The sequence below is a fragment of the Phycodurus eques genome, chromosome 14 (genome assembly GCF_024500275.1).
Source record: "Phycodurus eques isolate BA_2022a chromosome 14, UOR_Pequ_1.1, whole genome shotgun sequence".
NCBI lineage: Eukaryota > Metazoa > Chordata > Actinopteri > Syngnathiformes > Syngnathidae > Phycodurus > Phycodurus eques.
In genome coordinates this window covers 21214742-21234024 of record NC_084538.1, presented here as the reverse complement: position 1 = coordinate 21234024, position 19283 = coordinate 21214742, and the positions used below count along the sequence as shown (strand labels likewise).

The 19283-nt window shown below is 44.8% G+C and overlaps 1 protein-coding gene across 2 annotated transcripts in view; it reads left to right on the top strand.

Annotated features, from left to right (window-relative positions):
- The window catches only part of sertad4 (SERTA domain containing 4), a 49171-nt gene extending 30121 nt beyond the window's left edge, over nt 1–19050 (top strand). Inside the window, exons 1-4 of one of the 2 annotated variants that reach the window (XM_061696698.1) lie at nt 7383–7469; nt 10449–10674; nt 11159–11271; nt 13653–19050. In XM_061696698.1, the coding sequence (XP_061552682.1) occupies nt 11191–11271; nt 13653–14480 (909 nt within the window). In that variant the 5' untranslated portion in view covers nt 7383–7469; nt 10449–10674; nt 11159–11190 and the 3' untranslated portion in view covers nt 14481–19050. Of the gene's footprint in view, nt 1–7296; nt 7470–10448; nt 10675–11158; nt 11272–13652 lie in introns of those variants that run through there. The other variant, XM_061696697.1, reaches the window with a different exon arrangement.
- Nucleotides 19051–19283: the final 233 nt, after the last annotated feature.

Genomic DNA, 19283 nt, shown 5'->3' with positions numbered 1-19283 from the left:
CCCTGTTGGCATAGACATATTTTATTGTTTCGCTCACTCTCTTCTTTGCGGTCGGCGGACTAGAGGCATCGAAACTGGGAACCGAGTTTTTTAATTTTAACGATTCCGGGAGAACCAGAATTTTAGTCCCAGTTCCAATTGATTCTCAATGCCCAACCCAAGTTACCCGGGTGTGGTGGGAGTGGTAATGTATTTCCAAAGACCCCTCTAAAGAATTTTAATTAGAGTGAGTGGACAGTCCAGGAAGATTACCTGGGTAATGATGTGGGCTGAGTACAGCAGTGAGAGAGTGGCCCCCAGCGACTAATTTACATGAGTGAATCAATACTTGCCACACATGCAGATTAGTTATCAGAGGTCAGACTCAGCCTCACCCACCCAAGCAGGACATATGAGCCTGGGACACCTATCGCAGGAGGGCTTGTGGATTGTTACTGGTGCTTGTAACATGACATGGGCACTGGCAAAGACCGCTGGTGTCAAAATTACGCACAGGTCTAAATGGCTGTATTATCGTTTACTAACACTGACTTCTGTAGAGACATTGTGTTCAGAAGTGTGTGTTAACGTTTTGAAATCATAGTATTGTTCAGTCAAGGATTGGTATTTGGAATACATGTTGAAACTCTGGAATGCCATGGCGTGTGTAACTGGAAAGTACAAGTAGTCTACCTTTACAAAGGCTTACAACAGAATGGTACACTTCAGCTGAAGTGTGTTTCTAATCTATTGCTACAGCTACACAAATAGAATAACATTCATTGCATAACACTGAAAAGGTACCTCTAGGCTTTTAGTAGTAACAAATGGCAATAGTTAAACCTGAAGGAAACTGATATTGAAATATTCACTAGTCCTATTAAGTTCTGACATCCACTGAATTCATTCACTTATACCTGTTAGTATTCAGGCCCTTCATTTTCCATGTTGTATTTTTAGTCAACGTTACACACATCTATATTTGTCCTAAGTACATTTTTTACTCAATACTTTGCAGTGTATTAACAAGTTGGACATAAATTGGTTCGTGAACCTACTCTAACCCTAGTATTTGTGTGAAAAATTCCCAAGGTTTTCATACAATAAACAGCTTTCCATGTTCATACCTAGAGTCAGTGTTACAAGTGACCACTGGTCAAATAATGGTCATATTAAGTAAACTATGTATATTTTTATCCCATGAACCCCTAAATGTAACTGGTATACTTCAAAGACATTTTCAACAAAATGATTAAAGTTCTGGTGGCATGGTGACCGACTGGTTAGACCGTTTACTAATCATGCATCCTGTAGACCAGACATGCCCAAAGTCCGGCTCCCGGGCCAAATCCGGCCCGTGTTCATATTTCCCCTGGCCCGAAGCCTCTGTCATAAAACCAATAATATGTGGCCCGGCAGTACAAAATACACGCGCAATTTTATATTTCACCAGAGGATGGCAGTAAACTTGTGGCTGAACTCTCGCGGGGCCGTTTTTCGCATGATCTGTTTTTTGCTCATTTCTAAAATGGCAACTGGAAGTAAGAAAAGGAAAGTTGATAGCGAGGGTCGACGTTTCCAGGACAAATGGAAGTCTGAATATTTTTTCACTGAGTTTAGAAACAACTGCGTCTGCCTAATTCGCCAAGAGACTGGGGCTGTGTTCAAGGAGTTGAATATAAAGTGGCATGACCAGACGGAACATGCTAATTACGACAAGTTAACTGGGAACGAACGCAGTGAAAAATTGAAGCAACTGGAAGCTGGTTTAACGGCACAGCAACACTTTTTCACAAGAGCCAGTGAGTCGAATGAAAATGCAACAAAGGCAAGCTATGAGGTGGCAATGCTGATTGCCAAGAACTGCAAACCTTTTACTGAGGGTGAATTTATTAAAAACTGTGTGATGAAAATGGTGGAGAACATTTGTCCTGAGAAAAAGCAACAGTTCGCCAATGTTTTCCTGGCTCGTAGCACTGTGTCACGAAGGATCGAAGAAGTTTCTTCTGATATTAAGAGACAGTTGGACGCAAAAGGAGTGGAGTTTGAATTTTTTTCATGAGCCTGTGACGAAAGCACTGATGCATCCGACAGCGCTCAGTTACTGATTTTTTTTAGAGGAGTGGACAGTGAAATGAACACGCGTGAAGAGCTACTTGACCTCCAGAGCCTTAAGGACCAAACGAGGGAAAGATTTATTTGCTTCTGTTTGTTCCTCCGTACATGACATAAAATTAAAGTGGAATAAAATCACAGGGATTATTACGGATGGCGCACCTGCCATGGTTGGCGAGCACAGTGGATTATCAACCCGAGTGTGTCACAAAGAAAGCGAAGAAGGAGGTAAAGCTATAAAACTCCATTGTATTATTCACCAAAAAGTTCTGTGCCAAACCGTTTCCGTGGATCTCAGTGACGTTCCAGCTGGAGCTCATTGAGCTGCAGTGTGACACGGGGTGTCGCAGCCGGTACCAACGACTCCCTCTTGTCAACTTTTACCAGCAGCTGGATAAAGACAGGTTCCAAGAGATTCGTACATTTGCTAAGAAAATGTTGAGCTTGTTTGGCTCGACATACTTGTGTGAGAAGACATTCTCAGTCATGATCATGAATAAGAACCGCGTGAGGACAAGACGAAGTGAGCTCCCACCTGCGTGACATCTTGCGCATTAAAACCACCGCTTTTGAGCCAGACCTGCCCCATTTACTGCAGTCGAGATCTCAGTAAATGCAAACATGTTTGTTGATTCTGATGAATAAAGTTTGAGTTTGAGTCAAATTTCATAAAAATACTTTATTTTGCATTTCATTCATTTTTATTTTAACCTTCATTTATCCAGGTCAGGCAGTTATAAGATCTACCTAGCAGCAGACAGCATCGTAAAACAGTAAAATAAAAATACAAAAAAGCATTCCCCTCGTCGGTAGCATGTAAAATTAATGCTGGCCCGCATGACAATTTTTTTTACGCCAATGTGGCCCCTGAGCCAAAAAGTTTGGGCACCCCTGGGTTAGAGCGTCTGCCTCACAGTTCTGAGGACCGGGGTTCAATCCCCAGCCCGCTTGTGTGGAGTTTGTATGTTCTCCCCGTGCATGCGTGAGTTTTCTCCGGGCACTCCGGTTTCCTCCCACATCCCAAAAACGTGCATGATAGGTTAATTGAAGACTCTAAATTGCCCGTAGGAGTGAATGTGAATGTGAGTGCGAATGGTTGTTTGTTTATGTGTGCCCTGCGATTGGCTGACAACCAGTTCAGGGTGTAACCCGCCTCCTGCCCGATGATAGCTGGGATAGGCTCCAGCACTCCCCCCACCCTTGTGCGGATAAGCGGTTTAGAAAACGGATGGATTCAAGTTCTTAACATGTTTCTTACATCTCACAAATTGTGTACCACCTCAGTGGAATGACCCATATCTAAACACAAACGAAGCCTAAAAATCAGATATGGTCATCTTTGGTCGCTGTTGAAGACATTCAATATTTCTATAGGAGCTTTGTTCTGGTCTGCTGCCATAGGGCGCCGCTAGTGACCTCAACTGGAAGTGATTTGTCATGATTTGCCGAATGCGGACGTTGGTTGCGTATGATCTCTATTAGATTATGTCAAGTAGAAATGTAATACAGTGATTCCCATTCACCTTATTATTAATGTGCAATTGCATTGGCTTGATATTAGGTTAGTACAGTTATCGCCATGAATGCAGTTGTACCAATAATCACTTAAAGGGGCTTAAATAATACAGTATAAAGATGCTAAATACAAAATAATCACTAAAACATAACATTATATTATGACTATATGGGGTCATTCCGAGTTTAGACAGGGACACCACACCTTGGCTCAGGCCACCACTCAAACAGGCTTAACGTCGGACCCTGCACATGCTTTAAACACATTTAAACTTCTTCAACAGACACTTTTTAAACATAATGAACAAAATTTTTTTTTTGCAACCATCTTGGCCTTGCTGCGTCAGGCGAGTGTGAGCGTTTAAAGTGGCTGACCGCCGTCACCTCCCCCGCCCCATGTGCTTGCGTTGTGGCTGGCTGGAGCGTGCATCGGGGGGTTTGTAATGCGTCTAACCCGACACACGCAGGTCACTGCAGGGCAAAGTGTCATGTGTGTCACTGGGCCCTAACCCTCCATTCAGTTTGCTTTAAAAATTGACAAATAAAACAAAAGTGACTAAAACATTATATGTTATGCAGTGCGTATATTTAAACACCAAAATGCTCATTTATACACATAGGATATCTAAAGTTGTAGCCTCCCATTTTGTTGTCTGAAATATGGTATATCAACATGCTCATAAATGAGATTCGAGTCTGGTGACTGTCTCTGTAGCATCTGAAAATATCTGCTCCATAATGAGGGAATGTAACACTTTAGATACATACACTTCACTGTCGATTTCTTCATTCAGTAAACAAAAATAATAATAATGAAATCCATTATCCAAATGTGCTTCAAAACTAACTTAAGTTTTTGCAATCAAAATCAACCATTATCTTAAATATTCACTTAATAATGCCCGTTTCTGCATATAAATTTGCTCGTAAAATGTAACATTGAAAAAAAAAAGAAAAGAAAAAAAAGAATATATATATATATATATATATATATATATATATATATATATATAGACTACATAGCTGCTTTATTCGCTCTTGCTACTCCTCACGAGAGGGTTGAGGAACAAATGCTAGTGCTGTTCAGTCATGCCAACTGGGGAATTTATTGAAACGGACACTTTAATCTGCTGCCCCAGCAGGACTGAGGATGGTGTCACCTCACCTTGGGTCTGTGATGGAGGGTTGTAGTTGAGAGTATCTGGAGAGGGAATCAAAGTGAATGAGCTGTGAGGAGGATAGGTAGTGACAAGAAAGTCCAGCTGCGGATGTTTGGAACAGCTGGCTCTACATTGTACATGAAGGGGAGGATCACCCGTAAATCAAATGACAGACATTCACAGCGATCAAAAGGACATACTGTCACCAACTTCACATTCAATTCAATCCTCAACTTCCCAACATAAAAGGGCATCAACACAAGTGTCTCTTTTTGAAAGAGTATCACTCACATACCTATCACAGTGAGATTCTGTTGTAATATTCAAAAGCAATACGAAAAGCAATACCTGACCGTATACTTTTGTCACTGTGGATGTCTTTTAGGAGCAACAAAAACTGTTTCTCACAAACCTTTAGCAAGTTTTGGTTCAAACCATCATGTTATCGACCTGTAGTTATGCTTGTTATCGCAGCATACCCATGGCATCCCCCTAAAATGGTACGTATTTGGTGGACACCACTGGTGGCTAATGAAAAAAAGCCAAAAACAAAACACATAACTCGTAAGTTCAAAGGTCCCCTCCCTGAGCCGTCACCTTATTGTGGTGGAGGGGTTTGTGTGTCCCGATGATGCTAGAAGTTAAGTTTTCTGGGGCTTTAAATGTCTGGTGGGGTCACAAATGGCAAACGGGTCCTAGGTGAGGGACCAGAAAAAAGCACGGCTCAAATGATCCCTATGACGAATAACATAAATGGACCTCAGTTTCCCTTGCCCGGATGTTGATCACCGGGGCCCCCCTCTGGAGCCAGTCCTGCAGTCATGGGGGCCGGCCGCCCACAGGACGATGAGGCAGCATGGGTCCCGCTTCCCATTAGCTCACCACCTGTGGGAGAGGCCAAGGTGCGTAGAGAGCTGGGTGGCGGGCGATGGCTGGGACCTTGGTGGTCTGATTCCCGGCTGCAGAAGCTGGCTCAAGGGACGTGGAATGTCACCTCTCTGGCAGGGAGAAGCCATCGCTGGTGTGTGAGGTTGAGAAGTTCCAATTAGATATAGTCGGGCTCACCTCCACACATGGCTTGCACTCCGGTACCAGTCCTCTTGAGAAAGGTTGGATTCTTTTCTGCACTGGAGTTGCCCACGGTAAGAGGCGCCGAGCTGGTGTGGGCATACTTACTGCCCCCCAACTCGGTGGCTGTACGTTGGGTTTTACCCCAGTGGACGAGAGGGGAGCCTCCCTCCACCTTCGGGTGGGGGGATGGGTCCTGACTCTTGTTTGTGCTTATGCACCAAACAGCAGCTCAGAGTACCCAGAATTTTTGGAGTCCTTGGAGGAGGTGCTGGAGAGCGCTCCCGCTGGAGAGTCCCTCGTTCTGCTGGGGGACTTCAACGCTCACGTGGACAATGACAGTGAGACCTGGAGGGACGTAATTGGAAGAATGCTCTGCTATTGGACTTTTGTGCTCGACATGGATTGTCCATAATGAACACCATGTTCAGACATAAAGGTGTGCACATGTGCACTTGGCACCAGGACACCCTAGGCCCCAGTTCGATCACGTCATGGACACTCGGGTGAAAGAGGTGTGGAGCTGTCGACTGATCACCACGTGGTGGTGAGTTGGCTCAGATGGTGGGGAAAGATGCCTCTCTGACCTAGCAGACCCAAACATATTGTCAGGGTCTGTTGGGAATGTCTGGCAGAGTCAAAACAATTTGAAATGTGGACTCGTCGGACCACAGAACACTTTTCCACTCTTTGCATAGTAGAGTTTCAAGTTGCACTTACGGATGTTGCGCCGAACTGTATTTACTGACATTGGTTTTCTGAAGTGTTCCTGAGCCCATGTGGTGATATCCTTTACACATTGATGTCACTTTTTGATGCACTGCCGCCTGAGGGATCGAAGGTCACGGGCATTCAATGTTGGTTTACCTCTTACATGCAGTGATTTCTCTAGATTCTCTGAACATTTTGATGGTATTATGGACCGTGGATGATGAAATCCCTAAATTCCTTGCAATTGTACATTGAGGAACATTGTCCTTAAACTGTTTGACTATTTTCTCACCCAATCTTTGGTTGTATTCGAATAATTGGGAACAGGCACCCACCTGTTCCCAATTAGCCTGTTCACCTGTGGCATGTTCCAAACAGGTGTTTGATAAGCATTCCTCAACTACCTGTCTTTTTTGCCACCTGTCCCAGCTTTTTTGGAAGGTGTTGCAGCCATAAAATTCTAAGTTAATGATTATTTGCTAAAAACAATAGTTTATCAGTTTGAACATTAAATATCTTGTCCTTGTTGTGTATTCAATTAAATATAGGTTGAACATGATTTGCAAATCATTGTATTCTGTTTTTATTTATGTTTAACACAATGTCCCAACTTCATTGGAATTGGGGTTGTAATAATCCAAACTTAAGTTCTAAAGTACTATCACACTGAAGAATGCACTGATCGGTTTTATGCAAAAACTGGGTTGGTGTCTGCTTGATAACTGACTAAATGTTGCTGTTTTTCCAGACCCAAATCAGTAAAAGAGATGACCCTCGTCTTGTCCATGAATCCCTTTTTGGAGTCAGAGGGAGAAACTCCCCTCCCAACGTACCAACCAATATGGAAAACGGAGCGCGACAGTAAGACGTGCCTGTCAAACACCACCTCACCAGGCCAAACGGAACACCAATTGAAACAGGGTAAATGTGTCAACTGATGTTTGTTCATATTGTCCTTTTTTTCTTACCAGTTGCCATGCCTACTTGTACCTATGAAAAGGGTTTATTACAGTGCTTTTTGTCAATGAAAAGATCAAAATATTGTGAGTTTTTTGTTTTTTAAATCACTCACTATTATGGTCAGTCTTTGACTTCTTATCCGGGATTTAGTGACGGGGGGCGGCAGGTTTTGCAGGGAAGCCCAGACTTCCCTCTCCGCAACCACTTAATCGAGCTCTTCCGGGGGAATCCCGAGGTGTTCTAAGGTCAGCCGAGAGATGTAGTCTCTTCAGCGTCTCCTAGGTCGTCCCTGTGGCCTCCTCCCAGTGGGACTTCCCCGCAAACCTCACCAAGGAAGCGTCAAGGGGGCATCCTAACCTGATGCCCGAGGCACCTCATCTGGCTCCTCCCAATGTGGAGGAGCGGCGGCTCGACTCTAAGCCCCTCCCAGGTGACCGAGCTTCTCACCCAATCTCTAAGGGAGAGCCCAGACACCCTGCGGAGTAAACTCATTTCGGCCGCTTATATCCGCGATCTTGTTCTTTCGGTCACGACCCACAGCTAGTGACCAGAAGTTAGTAGGAACGTAGATCGACCGACAGCTTTCCCTTCTGGCTCAGCTCATTCTTTACCATGACAGACCGATGCAGAGTCTTAATGACTGCAGACACTGCACCGATCCACCTGTGGCTCTCCTCTTCCATACTTCTCTCACTGAACAAGACCACAAGGTACTTGAAGTCCTCCACTTTGGGTGGGATCTCATTCCCAACCGGCATGGGGCACTCCACCCTTTTCCGACTGAGTGCTATGGTCTCAGGTTTGGAGGGGCTGATTCTCCTCTCAACTGCGTCACACTCTGGTGCAAACCGCTCCGGTGAGAGTTAAAGATCACGGCTTGATGAAGCTAACAGAACCACATCTTCTGCAAAAAGCTGAGATGTAGCACTGTGGTCACCAAACCGCACCTCGGCTGCACCTCGAAATTCTGTCCAGAAAGGTTATGAAGAGAATTGGTGACAAAGGGCAGCCTTGGTGGAGCCCAACCCTCACTGGAAACGAATCCAATTTACTGCCGGCAATGTGAACCAAGCTCTGACACTGGTTATACAGGGACCGAATATCAGGGGGTCCGGTACCCCATACTCCCAATGCACCCCTCACAGAACACCCCAAGGGACACGGTCAGACACCTTCTACAACTGCATAAAACACATGTAGAGTGGTTAGGCGAACTCCAACACATCCTCACGGACTCTGATGAAGGTGAAGAACTGGTCCATTGTTCCACGGCCAGGGCGAAAACCTCACTGCTCCTCCTGAATCTGAGATTCGACTTCCTGACAGACCCTCCTCTCCAGGAGCCCTGAATAGACCTATCGGCGTGTCAAGCAGGACAGCCCCACAACAGCCAGAGGTTTTAGGAACTCGGCCCCTGCCACCGAGGAGCTTTTTAACCACCTCAGTGACCTCAACCCCAGAGGTAGGCGAGCCCGCCCTAAGAGTCTGGGATTGAGGAGGTCTTCGAAGTATTCGACCTACCGACTACCTACGTCCCGTGTTGAGATCAGCAGCGCCCCATCCCCACAATACAGGGTGTTGATGGTGCACTGCTTCTCCCTCATGAGACGCCGCATGGTGGACCAGAATTTCTTGGAAGCCATCCGGAATTCGTTTTCCATGGCCTCACCGAACCTCTCCTACGCCCGGGTTTTTGCCTCAGTGGCCACCAAACCTGTGTTCCACTTGGTCAGCCGGTACCCTTCAGCGGCCTCCAGAGTCCCACAGGTCAAAAAGGTTCGATAAAACTCCATCTTCAACTTGATGGCATCCCTTACCGCTGGTATCAACCAACAGGTTCCGGGATTGCGCCACAATTGGTGGCCGGGATTGCGCCACAATTGACAACTCTAAATTGCCCGTAGGTGTGAATGTGAGTGCGAATGGTTGTTTGTTTATGTGTGCCCTGCGATTGGCTGGCAACCAATTCAGGGTGTACCCCACCTCCTGCCCGAAGATAGCTGGGATAGGCTCCAGCATCCTCACTTGTGAGGATAAGCGGCAGAAATTGGATGGATGGATATAATAAAAAGAAACCACAGCAGAAGCTTAAAAACTCCACTGTGACACAGTAAAACTGTTCTGACATAAAAGTTATACAGATCTTCTATTCTGCTTGACCTCACAGCCGAACAAAACAAACAAAAACAAAAAACACCAAAAAAAAAGATGCAGTGATTTCTCCAGATTCTCTGAACCTTTTAATGATATTATGGCCCGTAGATGATGAAATCCCTATATTCCTTGCAACTCTACATTGAGGAACATTGTCCTTAAACTGTTCGGCTATTTTTTCATGCACTTGTTCATAAAGAGGTGAACCACGCCCCATCTTTGCTTGCGAATGAGTGAGCAATTGAGGGAAGCTCCTTTTATATCCAATCATGGCACCCACCTGTTCCCAATTAGCCTGTTCACCTGTGGGATGTTCCAAACAGGTATTTGATGAGCATTCCTCAACCTTTTCAGTCTTTTTTCATTTTGAACATTAAATAGCTTGTCTTTGTATTGTATTCAATTAAATAATGACGTCATTGATCGGCTCCGCAAAAGACATTTACTCCGCGTCACCATCGTGAACAGTATATCTGTCGGCGGTGTGGAACAGACAACACGTCTGAGTCAGACAACACGTAATGCCCAGATCAGACTACAAGACAAATTTGCTCTTTCACGATTGCACTATGTCAGCTTACTGCAATACAAATCCGATACCACCACTGCATAGGCACAGACAACAGGTAGGACCCGTCCAATCACCTAAAGGTGGAGGGAGGCTACCCTCTCCTCCACCGGAGTAAAGCCCAACGTACAGGCACCGAGTCGAGCGGCAATAAGTATGCCCACACCTGCTCGGCGCCCACCAATATCCAGTCGGAACTTCTCAACCTTGCACACCAGGTCAGGCTCTTTCCCTGCCAGAGAGGTGACATTCCACGTCCCTTGAGCCAGCTTCTGTAGCCGGGGATCGGAACGCCAAGCTCCACATCTTTGACCATCACCCAGCTCAATATGGACCCTCCCACATGTGCTGTGCCCAGCCGGGCCCCATTGGGCCACCTGGCGCTCGCCTTCGAGCCCCACATCCAGGACTGGCTCCAGAGGGGGTGACCCCTGTGCAGGCAAGGTAAACTTAGGTCCATTTATGTTTATCATTATAGGGTGTCTTATGAGCTGTACTTCGGCTGGTCCCTCACCTTGGACCTGTTTGCCATAGGTGACAGTACCAGGGGCATAGATCCCCAAACAACTTAGCCACTAGGATCATCGGGAAACAAAAACTCCTCCACCACCATAAGGTGACGGCTCAGGGAGGGGCTTCTGAATTGAAAGGAAAAATAGTAATTTGGAGTTAAAGGCTTTTCATTGGACAGTAACATTATTGCACTGGAGGTATACATTTATTGACAATAACTGCTTAATATTGTTTTATGTCAGTACTGTTGTACCCAAACTCCCATGACATATCCAGTGTAACACAAGCTTACTAACAAGCTGTTGATGAAACGTATTTAATCTAAATGCAAGCTGGATAGTTGTTCACCATCAAAGTGTGAATTAATTGCATATCTATGAAATGTTTCTTTAAACAATTGTATGTTTTTCTGTAGAACCTTTTCGACGACTTCCTGACCATGTGTCAATGTCCAGAATTGCATACTTCAAGAGGAAATTTGTTGATGATGATGAAGCTTCATTCAGTTTCAGGACATACTGCCAGACTGTAAGTATTGAAATAGATATTTTATACTTTAATTATTGGGTCAGTAATCAAAACAACAAACTATATAATAATTGTTAAGGTGTAGGAGGATGCATATTGGGAGTAGAGCAGTGTTATTCCAGTAAACCTCTTAAGAGGTTAAGTCAAAGGAAAACTCTTCAAGGGTCAGTTAAAATTCATATTTGCATTGTTTATATACGTAATACATGCACCTAACTTCCAGCAAGTTTGCAACTATAGTTTAGCTAATAATGAGGTTTTTATTACGCTTATTGACCACTCCCTGAACATACCCGAAGGTCAAGACACCGGGGTGTGGTGACTCTATCCACCTCAAGGGCTACCGGAAGTGACGTTGCAATTGACAAACACAGCGCGCAACACTTTACGCAATGGCGAGCAACGTGTTGAAATATGAGGAGGAGGAGGATTTCAACGTACAGGAATATCCAACTGAACTTGGCATCGTCAAACCATATTATATGTATTATATATTCATATATGTTTCAGTGACATGGCACAAGCTTTTACATAGGATGCAGTATTCCATTATAGTGTGTGCCCCTTGCTCAAGTAGTGTTATAACACGCTGCCATTATATTGTGTGCCCCTTGCTCAAGTAGTGTTATAACACGCTGCACAGTAAGTGTATGTTGAAAAGTGTTCTTTTCCACTTGACTGCGGTCCGGCAAGTCCACAAAGTCCACATTTCAAATTGTTTTTGGAAATTGTGGATGTCGTGTCCTCCGGGCCAAAGAGGAAAAGAAAGTTCAAAAGCCAGCATTTGTGATGGTATGGGGCTGTGTTAGTGCCAATGGCATGGGTAACTTACACATCTGTGACGGCACCATTAATGCTGAAAGATACATACAGGTTTTGGAGAAACATATGCTGCCATCCAAGCAACGTCTTTTTAATATACGCCCCTGCTTATTTCAGCAAGACAATGCCAAACCACATTCTGCATGTGTTACTACAGCGTGGCTTCGTAGTAAAAGACTGGCCTGCCTGCAGTCCAGACCTGTCTGCCATTGAAAATGTGTGACGCATTATGAAGCGTAAAATACGACAACGGAGACCCCGGACTGTTGCACAGCTGAAGCTGGACATCAAGCAAGAATGGGAAAGCATTCCTCCTAGCTTCAACAATTAGTGTCCTCAGTTTCCAAACGTTTATTGAATGTTGTTAACAGAAAAGGTGGTGTAACACAGTGGTAAACATGTTTAAATTCTAAGTTAATGATTATTAGCTAAAAACAATAAAGTTTATCAGTTTGAACATTAAATATCTTCTCTTTGTAGTGTATTCAATTAAATATACGTTGAACATGATTTGAAAATCATTGTGTTCTGTTTTTATTTATGTTTAACACAACATCCCAACTTCATTGGAATTGGGGTTGTAGTTAGTAATAGTTTAATTTTTCTTTTTTTAAACACACTGCTTTGGAACTGAGCTTCCAAAAGCACAAGATAGGCGGATAAATAACTAAATGTATATTGAAGAAATAAAGAAAGTGTGACTAGGTGAGTAAAAGATATTTCAAATATAAACAAATTGAACAAATATTTACAGCTAAACAGCTTTTGCTCATTTTTACTTTGCACTTTGCGCATGTTTGCCAATTTGCGCCAAGCTGTGTATTGCAGCACAGCAAGGGTGTGACCTTGGAGACGTGCCCCGCGGCATGACAATTTGGTGGTAGAAAGTCAGTCTAAACTTGCACCTGCTCAGACCACGTCTAAGTCCTGGCACAAGGGAGACCGCTGGTCTACTGCACAGGCAGACAGACACTGAGTTTGGCGGACGGATATGCGTGGTTAAATTTTAATATGAACACTCGGCATCAAACTCTGAATCATTGTAGAAATAAATTCATTGTCCGTATTATTACTTATTATTATTACTATTATTGTTGTTGTTATTATTATTATACCACTGACTGGCTCAGCTATGGTGGGGGAGAGAGAGGAGACACAAACGATCGGGGAGAAATACACGAGATCCGCGGGCATATTTAAGTTGCGAGCGGTTATCACCAGCTCATTCTGTGTATAATAAGAGTACCCGCTCACCTTGTCTGTTGCCACACCGGCCAAGAACAGTGACAATGCTCCGATCAAGCACAGATCGCTGCAATTACACATCGTCCTCTTCCACACAGAGTTGTCTCCATGGGAGACTGTGTGTTATGCCACATTTAAAGGGAACTTTAACTTTTCTTTTTTAGGGTAGTACTTTGGGGGCATATGATGAATAAATATTCATATAAATTATGTAGGACTGTCAATTGAGCAACTGAAATGTTTAATTTTTGTCTGACTGAATCCAAATATATATTTCTTTACTAATTACCTTCCCCTGGTTGTTCGGATCTCAGGTGGCACCCGTTTTGGAGGAACGGGCCCATGTGCTGCGTCTCTCTCTGGAGAAGATGCGATTCATTGATGACCCTGAGGCTTTCCTGCGACGCTCCGTCCTTGTCAACAATCTCCTCCGACGTATACGAGCTGACATCTTGCTTCAGAGCACTGAATGGTGCATCTCTCCCAACCCATTTTTTACCACTGTCTTACCCCCACCATCAAACCCCACACAGCAGACACTCAACAGGTCCGTCCCCACACCCATCTGCTTTGCACCTCAAGCCGGACCGCCCTTCCGAAAGCGGTTCCGAATGGTCCGTGCAGGACAAGGGGACCTCCGTAATGACTGTGCCCAGACATGTTGCTGTATCTATGCTGCGGCGGCAGCCGCAGGACAGTACCTTAACCTCCCATTCTCCATGTACGATGCAGAACTCTCTACACCACACTCGTCCTCCTTCTTTCAAATAGCTAGCCATCGTAAGTTAGGACTGACTGTCATAGACGGGCATGATGATGAGGATGCAGAGGAGGAGGATGAAATTGAGGAAGAGGAGGAGGAGGAAGAAGTTGGTGAAAGAAGACTAGCAGGACCATCTACTGATTTGGTTAAAGATACATCAAGGCAGAAAAGTAGCATGAGGACCATGCAGGGTCATGCACACACAAGGACAGAGGCAGAGATTACTGCTAGCTTCGAAGTGCAAGTGGAGGATGAGCTACAAGAGGAAGCACCCGGTATCCGACCTTGTGAGTGGGACTCTGATGCAGGAGGCGCACTTCTCAAGGTTCACTGCTGGCAGCGTCAGCGTTTCAAAGACAATGAGAATTTGCTTACATAAAAATAATGGAGAATATAAGGGTCATTTTTGTTATAATTTAATCACTAACAGTAAAGACACTAACTTAAACATTTTGATTTAATTTTATTCATTCTCTTCCGCTTTTCCGAGGTCCGGTCATGGGAGCGGCAGCTTAAGCAGGGAAGCTCAGACTTCCCTCCCTTAAAGCCACTCCGTCCAGCTGTTCCGGGGGATCCCAAGGTGTTCCAAGGCCAGCTTGGAGACATCTGGAGTCTCTCCAGCATGTCCTGGGTCATCCCATGGACCTCCTACTGGTGGGCCATGCACGGAACACCTCACCAGGGAGCCGTCTAGGAGGCATCCTTACCAAATGCCTGAGACACCTCATCATGCTCCTCTCAATGCGGATGAGGAGCGGCTCGATTCTGATTCCTTCCCAGATGTACAAGCCTCTCAACCTAGCTCTAAGGGAGAGCCCGGATATCCTGCGGAGGAAACTCATTTTGGTTGCATGTATCTGCCATCTTGCTCTTTTGGTCACGACCCACAGCTCGTGACTATAGGTGAGGGTAGGAGTGAGAGAGCTTAGCCTTCCAGCTGAGCTCCTTCTTCACCACGACGGATCGATACAGAGTCCGGATCACTGCAGAGGCTGTTCCGATCCGCTTGTGAATCTCACTCTCGAGTCTACCCTCACTCATGAAGACTCAGAGATACTTGAACTCCTCCACTTGGGGCAGGAACTCATTCCCGACTCAGAGAGGCCACTCCACCCTTTCCCGAGTGAGGTCTATGGTCTCAGATTTAGAGGTGCTGATTCTCATCCCAACTGCTTCACACTCGGCTGCAAATCGCTCTGGTGAGATTTGAAGATCGCGGCTTGAAGAAGCCATATGAACCACAGCATCTGCAAAAAGCTAATGTGTAATACGAGCCTTGGCTGCGCCTACCCATTCTGTCCATAAAAGTTATGAACAGAATCGGTAACAAAGGACAGCCTTGACAGAGTCCAACCCTCACTGGAAACGAATCTGACTTACTGCCGGCAATGTGAACCAAAATCTGACACCGGTCGTACAGAGACCAAACAGCCCGTATCTGGGGCTCTGATAGCCCATATTCCCGGAGCACCATCCACAGGGCAGCCCAAGCGACATGGTCAAATGCCTTCTTCAAAGTCTACAAAGCACATGTAGACTGGTTGGGCACACTCCCATGCACTCACGATGACCCTGCCAAGGGTGTAGAGCTGGTCCACTGTTCCACGGCCAGGACGAAAACCACACTGCTCCTCCTGAATCGGAGATACGACTTCCAGACTGACTCTCCTCTCTAGCACCCCCAAATAGGCGTTATCTGGGAGACTGAGGCGTGTGATCCTCCTATAGTTGGAACACACACTCAGGTTACCCTTCTTAGAAAAGGGGACCACCGCCCTGGTCTGTCAATCCAGAGGCACTGTCCCCCATGTCCATGCGATGTTGCAGAGGCTTGTCAAACCAGGACAGCCCCACAACATCCAGAGCTCCCCCGGGGCCTTGGCAACCAAGAAATGTTTAACCATCCAGACTCTGCTTCCTCATACGAAGGCGTGTCAGTGGAATTGAAGTCTTTGAAGTATTCGACCCGAGTTGAGGTCAGCAGCGCCCCATCCCCACTATACACTGTGTTACCCCTCCAGAGACACCAGATGGTGGACCAGAATTCCTTCAAAGCCGTCTGGAAGTCATTCTCCACGGCCTCATCAAACTCCACCCACGCCCGACTTTTTGCCTCAGCGACCGTATTCTGCTTGGCCTCCCAGTACCCATTAGCTGCCTCTGCCAAAAAGGTCCAATAGGACACTTTCTTCAGCTTGACAGCATCTCTTACCGCTGGTGTCCTGGTTCGGGGATTGCTGCCATGACAGGCACTGACCACCTTACGGCCACAACTTCGGTCGGCCACATCAACAATGGAAGCCCGGAACATGGTCCACTCTGACTCAATGTCACCTGCCTCCTCCGGGCGAAGTTCTGCCGGAGGCGGGAGTTGAAACATTTCTAACAGGGGACTATGCTAGAGGTTCCCAGCAGACCCTCACAATGCGGTTGGGTCTGCCAGGTTTCAGTTTATTTTTGAAAGGGGACAATGCAATTTCATAAAACACATGAAGTACACATGGTTTAAAAAGCCAGAATTAGCCAGAAAGCTAGGTCGGACCATGGTAGCGGACCACTCCGCCATGGTGGCGGCCACGCCACTCTCTTCACCCGAGTGTCCAAGATATGCGGCCGCAAGTCCGATGACACAACCACAAAGTCGATCATCGAACTGCAGCCATGGGTATCCTGGTGCCAAGTGCACATGTGGACACCCTTATGTCCGAACATAGTGTTCGTTATGGGCAATCTATGACGAGCACAGAAGTCCAATAACAGAACACCGCTTGGGTTCTGATCGGGGGAGCCAGGTCTCACTGTCATTGCCCACGTAAGCGTTAAAGTCCCCCAGAAGAACGAGGGTGCCCCCAGTGGGAGAGCTTTCCAGTAGCCGCTCCAAAGACTCCAAAAAGGGTGTGTACTCTGAGCAGCTGTTAGGTGCATCGGCACAAACAACAGTAAGGACCCATCCTCAACGAGGCTACCCTCTCGTCCACCGGGGTAAACCCCAATGTACAGGCACCAAGCTGTGGCGCAGTAAGTATACCCAGCTCTCTGCGCGCCCAATCCCCTGAGCCTCCTCCCACAGGTGGTGAGCACATGGGAAGGGGGACCCACATTGTTTCTTCGGGCTATGCCCAACCGGGTAACATGGGTGCTCAAGGTGCTCACAAACAAGCCCCACCTCATGACCTGGCTCCAAAGGGGGGCCCCGTTGACCCGCGTCCAGGCGAGAGAAAACGTCTTCCAATGTTTGGAATCATCTGAGGGGATCTTTGAGTCTTGCTTTGTCTCGTTCCTCACCTCGGACCTGTTTGTCATGGGTGACCCTGCAAAGCGCATAAAGCCCCAGACAACTTAGCTCCTAGGATCATTGGGACAGACAAACCCCTCCACCACGATATGGTGATGGCTCAGGGAGGGACGTCTTGGTTTTGTATGGGTTAATGTGTCCCATGTTGAAACAGCCACACTTAAAATCCTATTTTCAAAAGCTTATTGATGATTTAAAATTGTAGGTGTTCATAAAGGCAATCCTTATTGACAGAACAAATGTTGGTGGTCCATTGAAATACACTTAGTTTTATCAAAGACAAGCAGCTTCATAAAAATTGTGTGATTTTCACAATTTACATGTGTTGCCCTTCAAACTCTGCTGGTCCAAGTGTATACATGATCCGAACTACTCATTAAACCTATAACACTCGTCTTCATACAATCGTAATAACGGTGAAGACGTAATTCATACATATTCATATCCAAGAAGTAACACCATTGATTTTGCTGTCTGCTATTGTGTGAATGCAAAATGCCTACCTTATCCTGGCACTTCTGCCGACATTACCATCTGATTTATTGCAACAACATAATGAGGCTCTGCCCAGTGGCGTTAATGGTAAAGTAAATTTTAGTAACAAAAAAGGATGGTTTGTAAAAGAACCACAAAAAGGAACTCAGAAGACACTAAGATGCATGTGTGTTAGTTGTTATGGAAAACAAATATCAGACACCGAACGGTTTAGACATTTTGGCATTAAAAGTTTGAAAAATATTACTTTTGAAATATTTTTTTTTTCTTAGAAACAATTATGATCCTTTTATGGATAAAAACTGCCCTAAATTCAAATACGGTACTCAGATCAGTAAAATTAATTGATTTTCAAAAGGAAATTGAATAGGCCATGTCTTTACTGTTTATGATCAAATTATATGAAAATGACACATAAATGCAGAAATGATCAACAGTTTTTAACTGAACTTTAGCTGTAATTCCAAGCTAACTTAATTTTAACGATAAAAGAAAGATCAAAGTAAAGGAAGAACCACAAAACATTAGGCCTCAACCTTTCTCCAAAAACTGTGATGTAAGGGTAAATATTGTAAGTGATCTCCAAGACTCCCAAGACTATTTTCAAATTCCATAGCATTGATCCAATGGTCTTATTTCAGGACCCTAAACAAGAGTTTGTTTATGATTGTGTTCAGAATATAATGTAGAATTCCAAAACGTGACCTTTTTTTTTTTTTTTTTGAATTAATTTTGATTACATAAAATTATGTATTGTTACTTTGACCTGGAAGGGAGACACCGTGTATTATAGAGACAACAATCATAAGCTTTGGCAATGGTAAAACACAAATGTGAAGTGCCTTAGAGTTTTTACAGTTCATGTATTTTGTGTGTTCATGTTATTGTTCCTAAAAGACTTGACACTGGCATTTTGTTGAATGCTGTGACCTTTTTTCAAATGTGAGTAAAACTCTCACTTAAATATACACTCAAAATGTTGTTTTTTTGTTGTTGGTTTTTTTTGTATTATTATTATTTTTTGTATTATTATTTAGAATGCATGTTGTGGATAACTCAGCACTGACCATACACAAACTTGAGCCAACTTTGAAGAAAACATTTGTTGGGAAAACTAAAGCCTACATTGTAACCATTTATTAAAGAAGTTTGACCTGTATTTTTTCCTGGTCTTGTGCCCCCAAACAATTCAACCTAAAATACATAATTTCCATCTCATAATTAACAAAATCTGTTCGTATTAGCTTTGTGTTCCCTTGTGTTGCACATATGATAAATAATACATTATCAACATAATGAACTATTGTCACACATTTAAATCAATTGGCGAGGGTTTGTTTGAAAAGGTTGGTATACTGTACATGTACATCCTCAGATCGTGACGTCCACTCT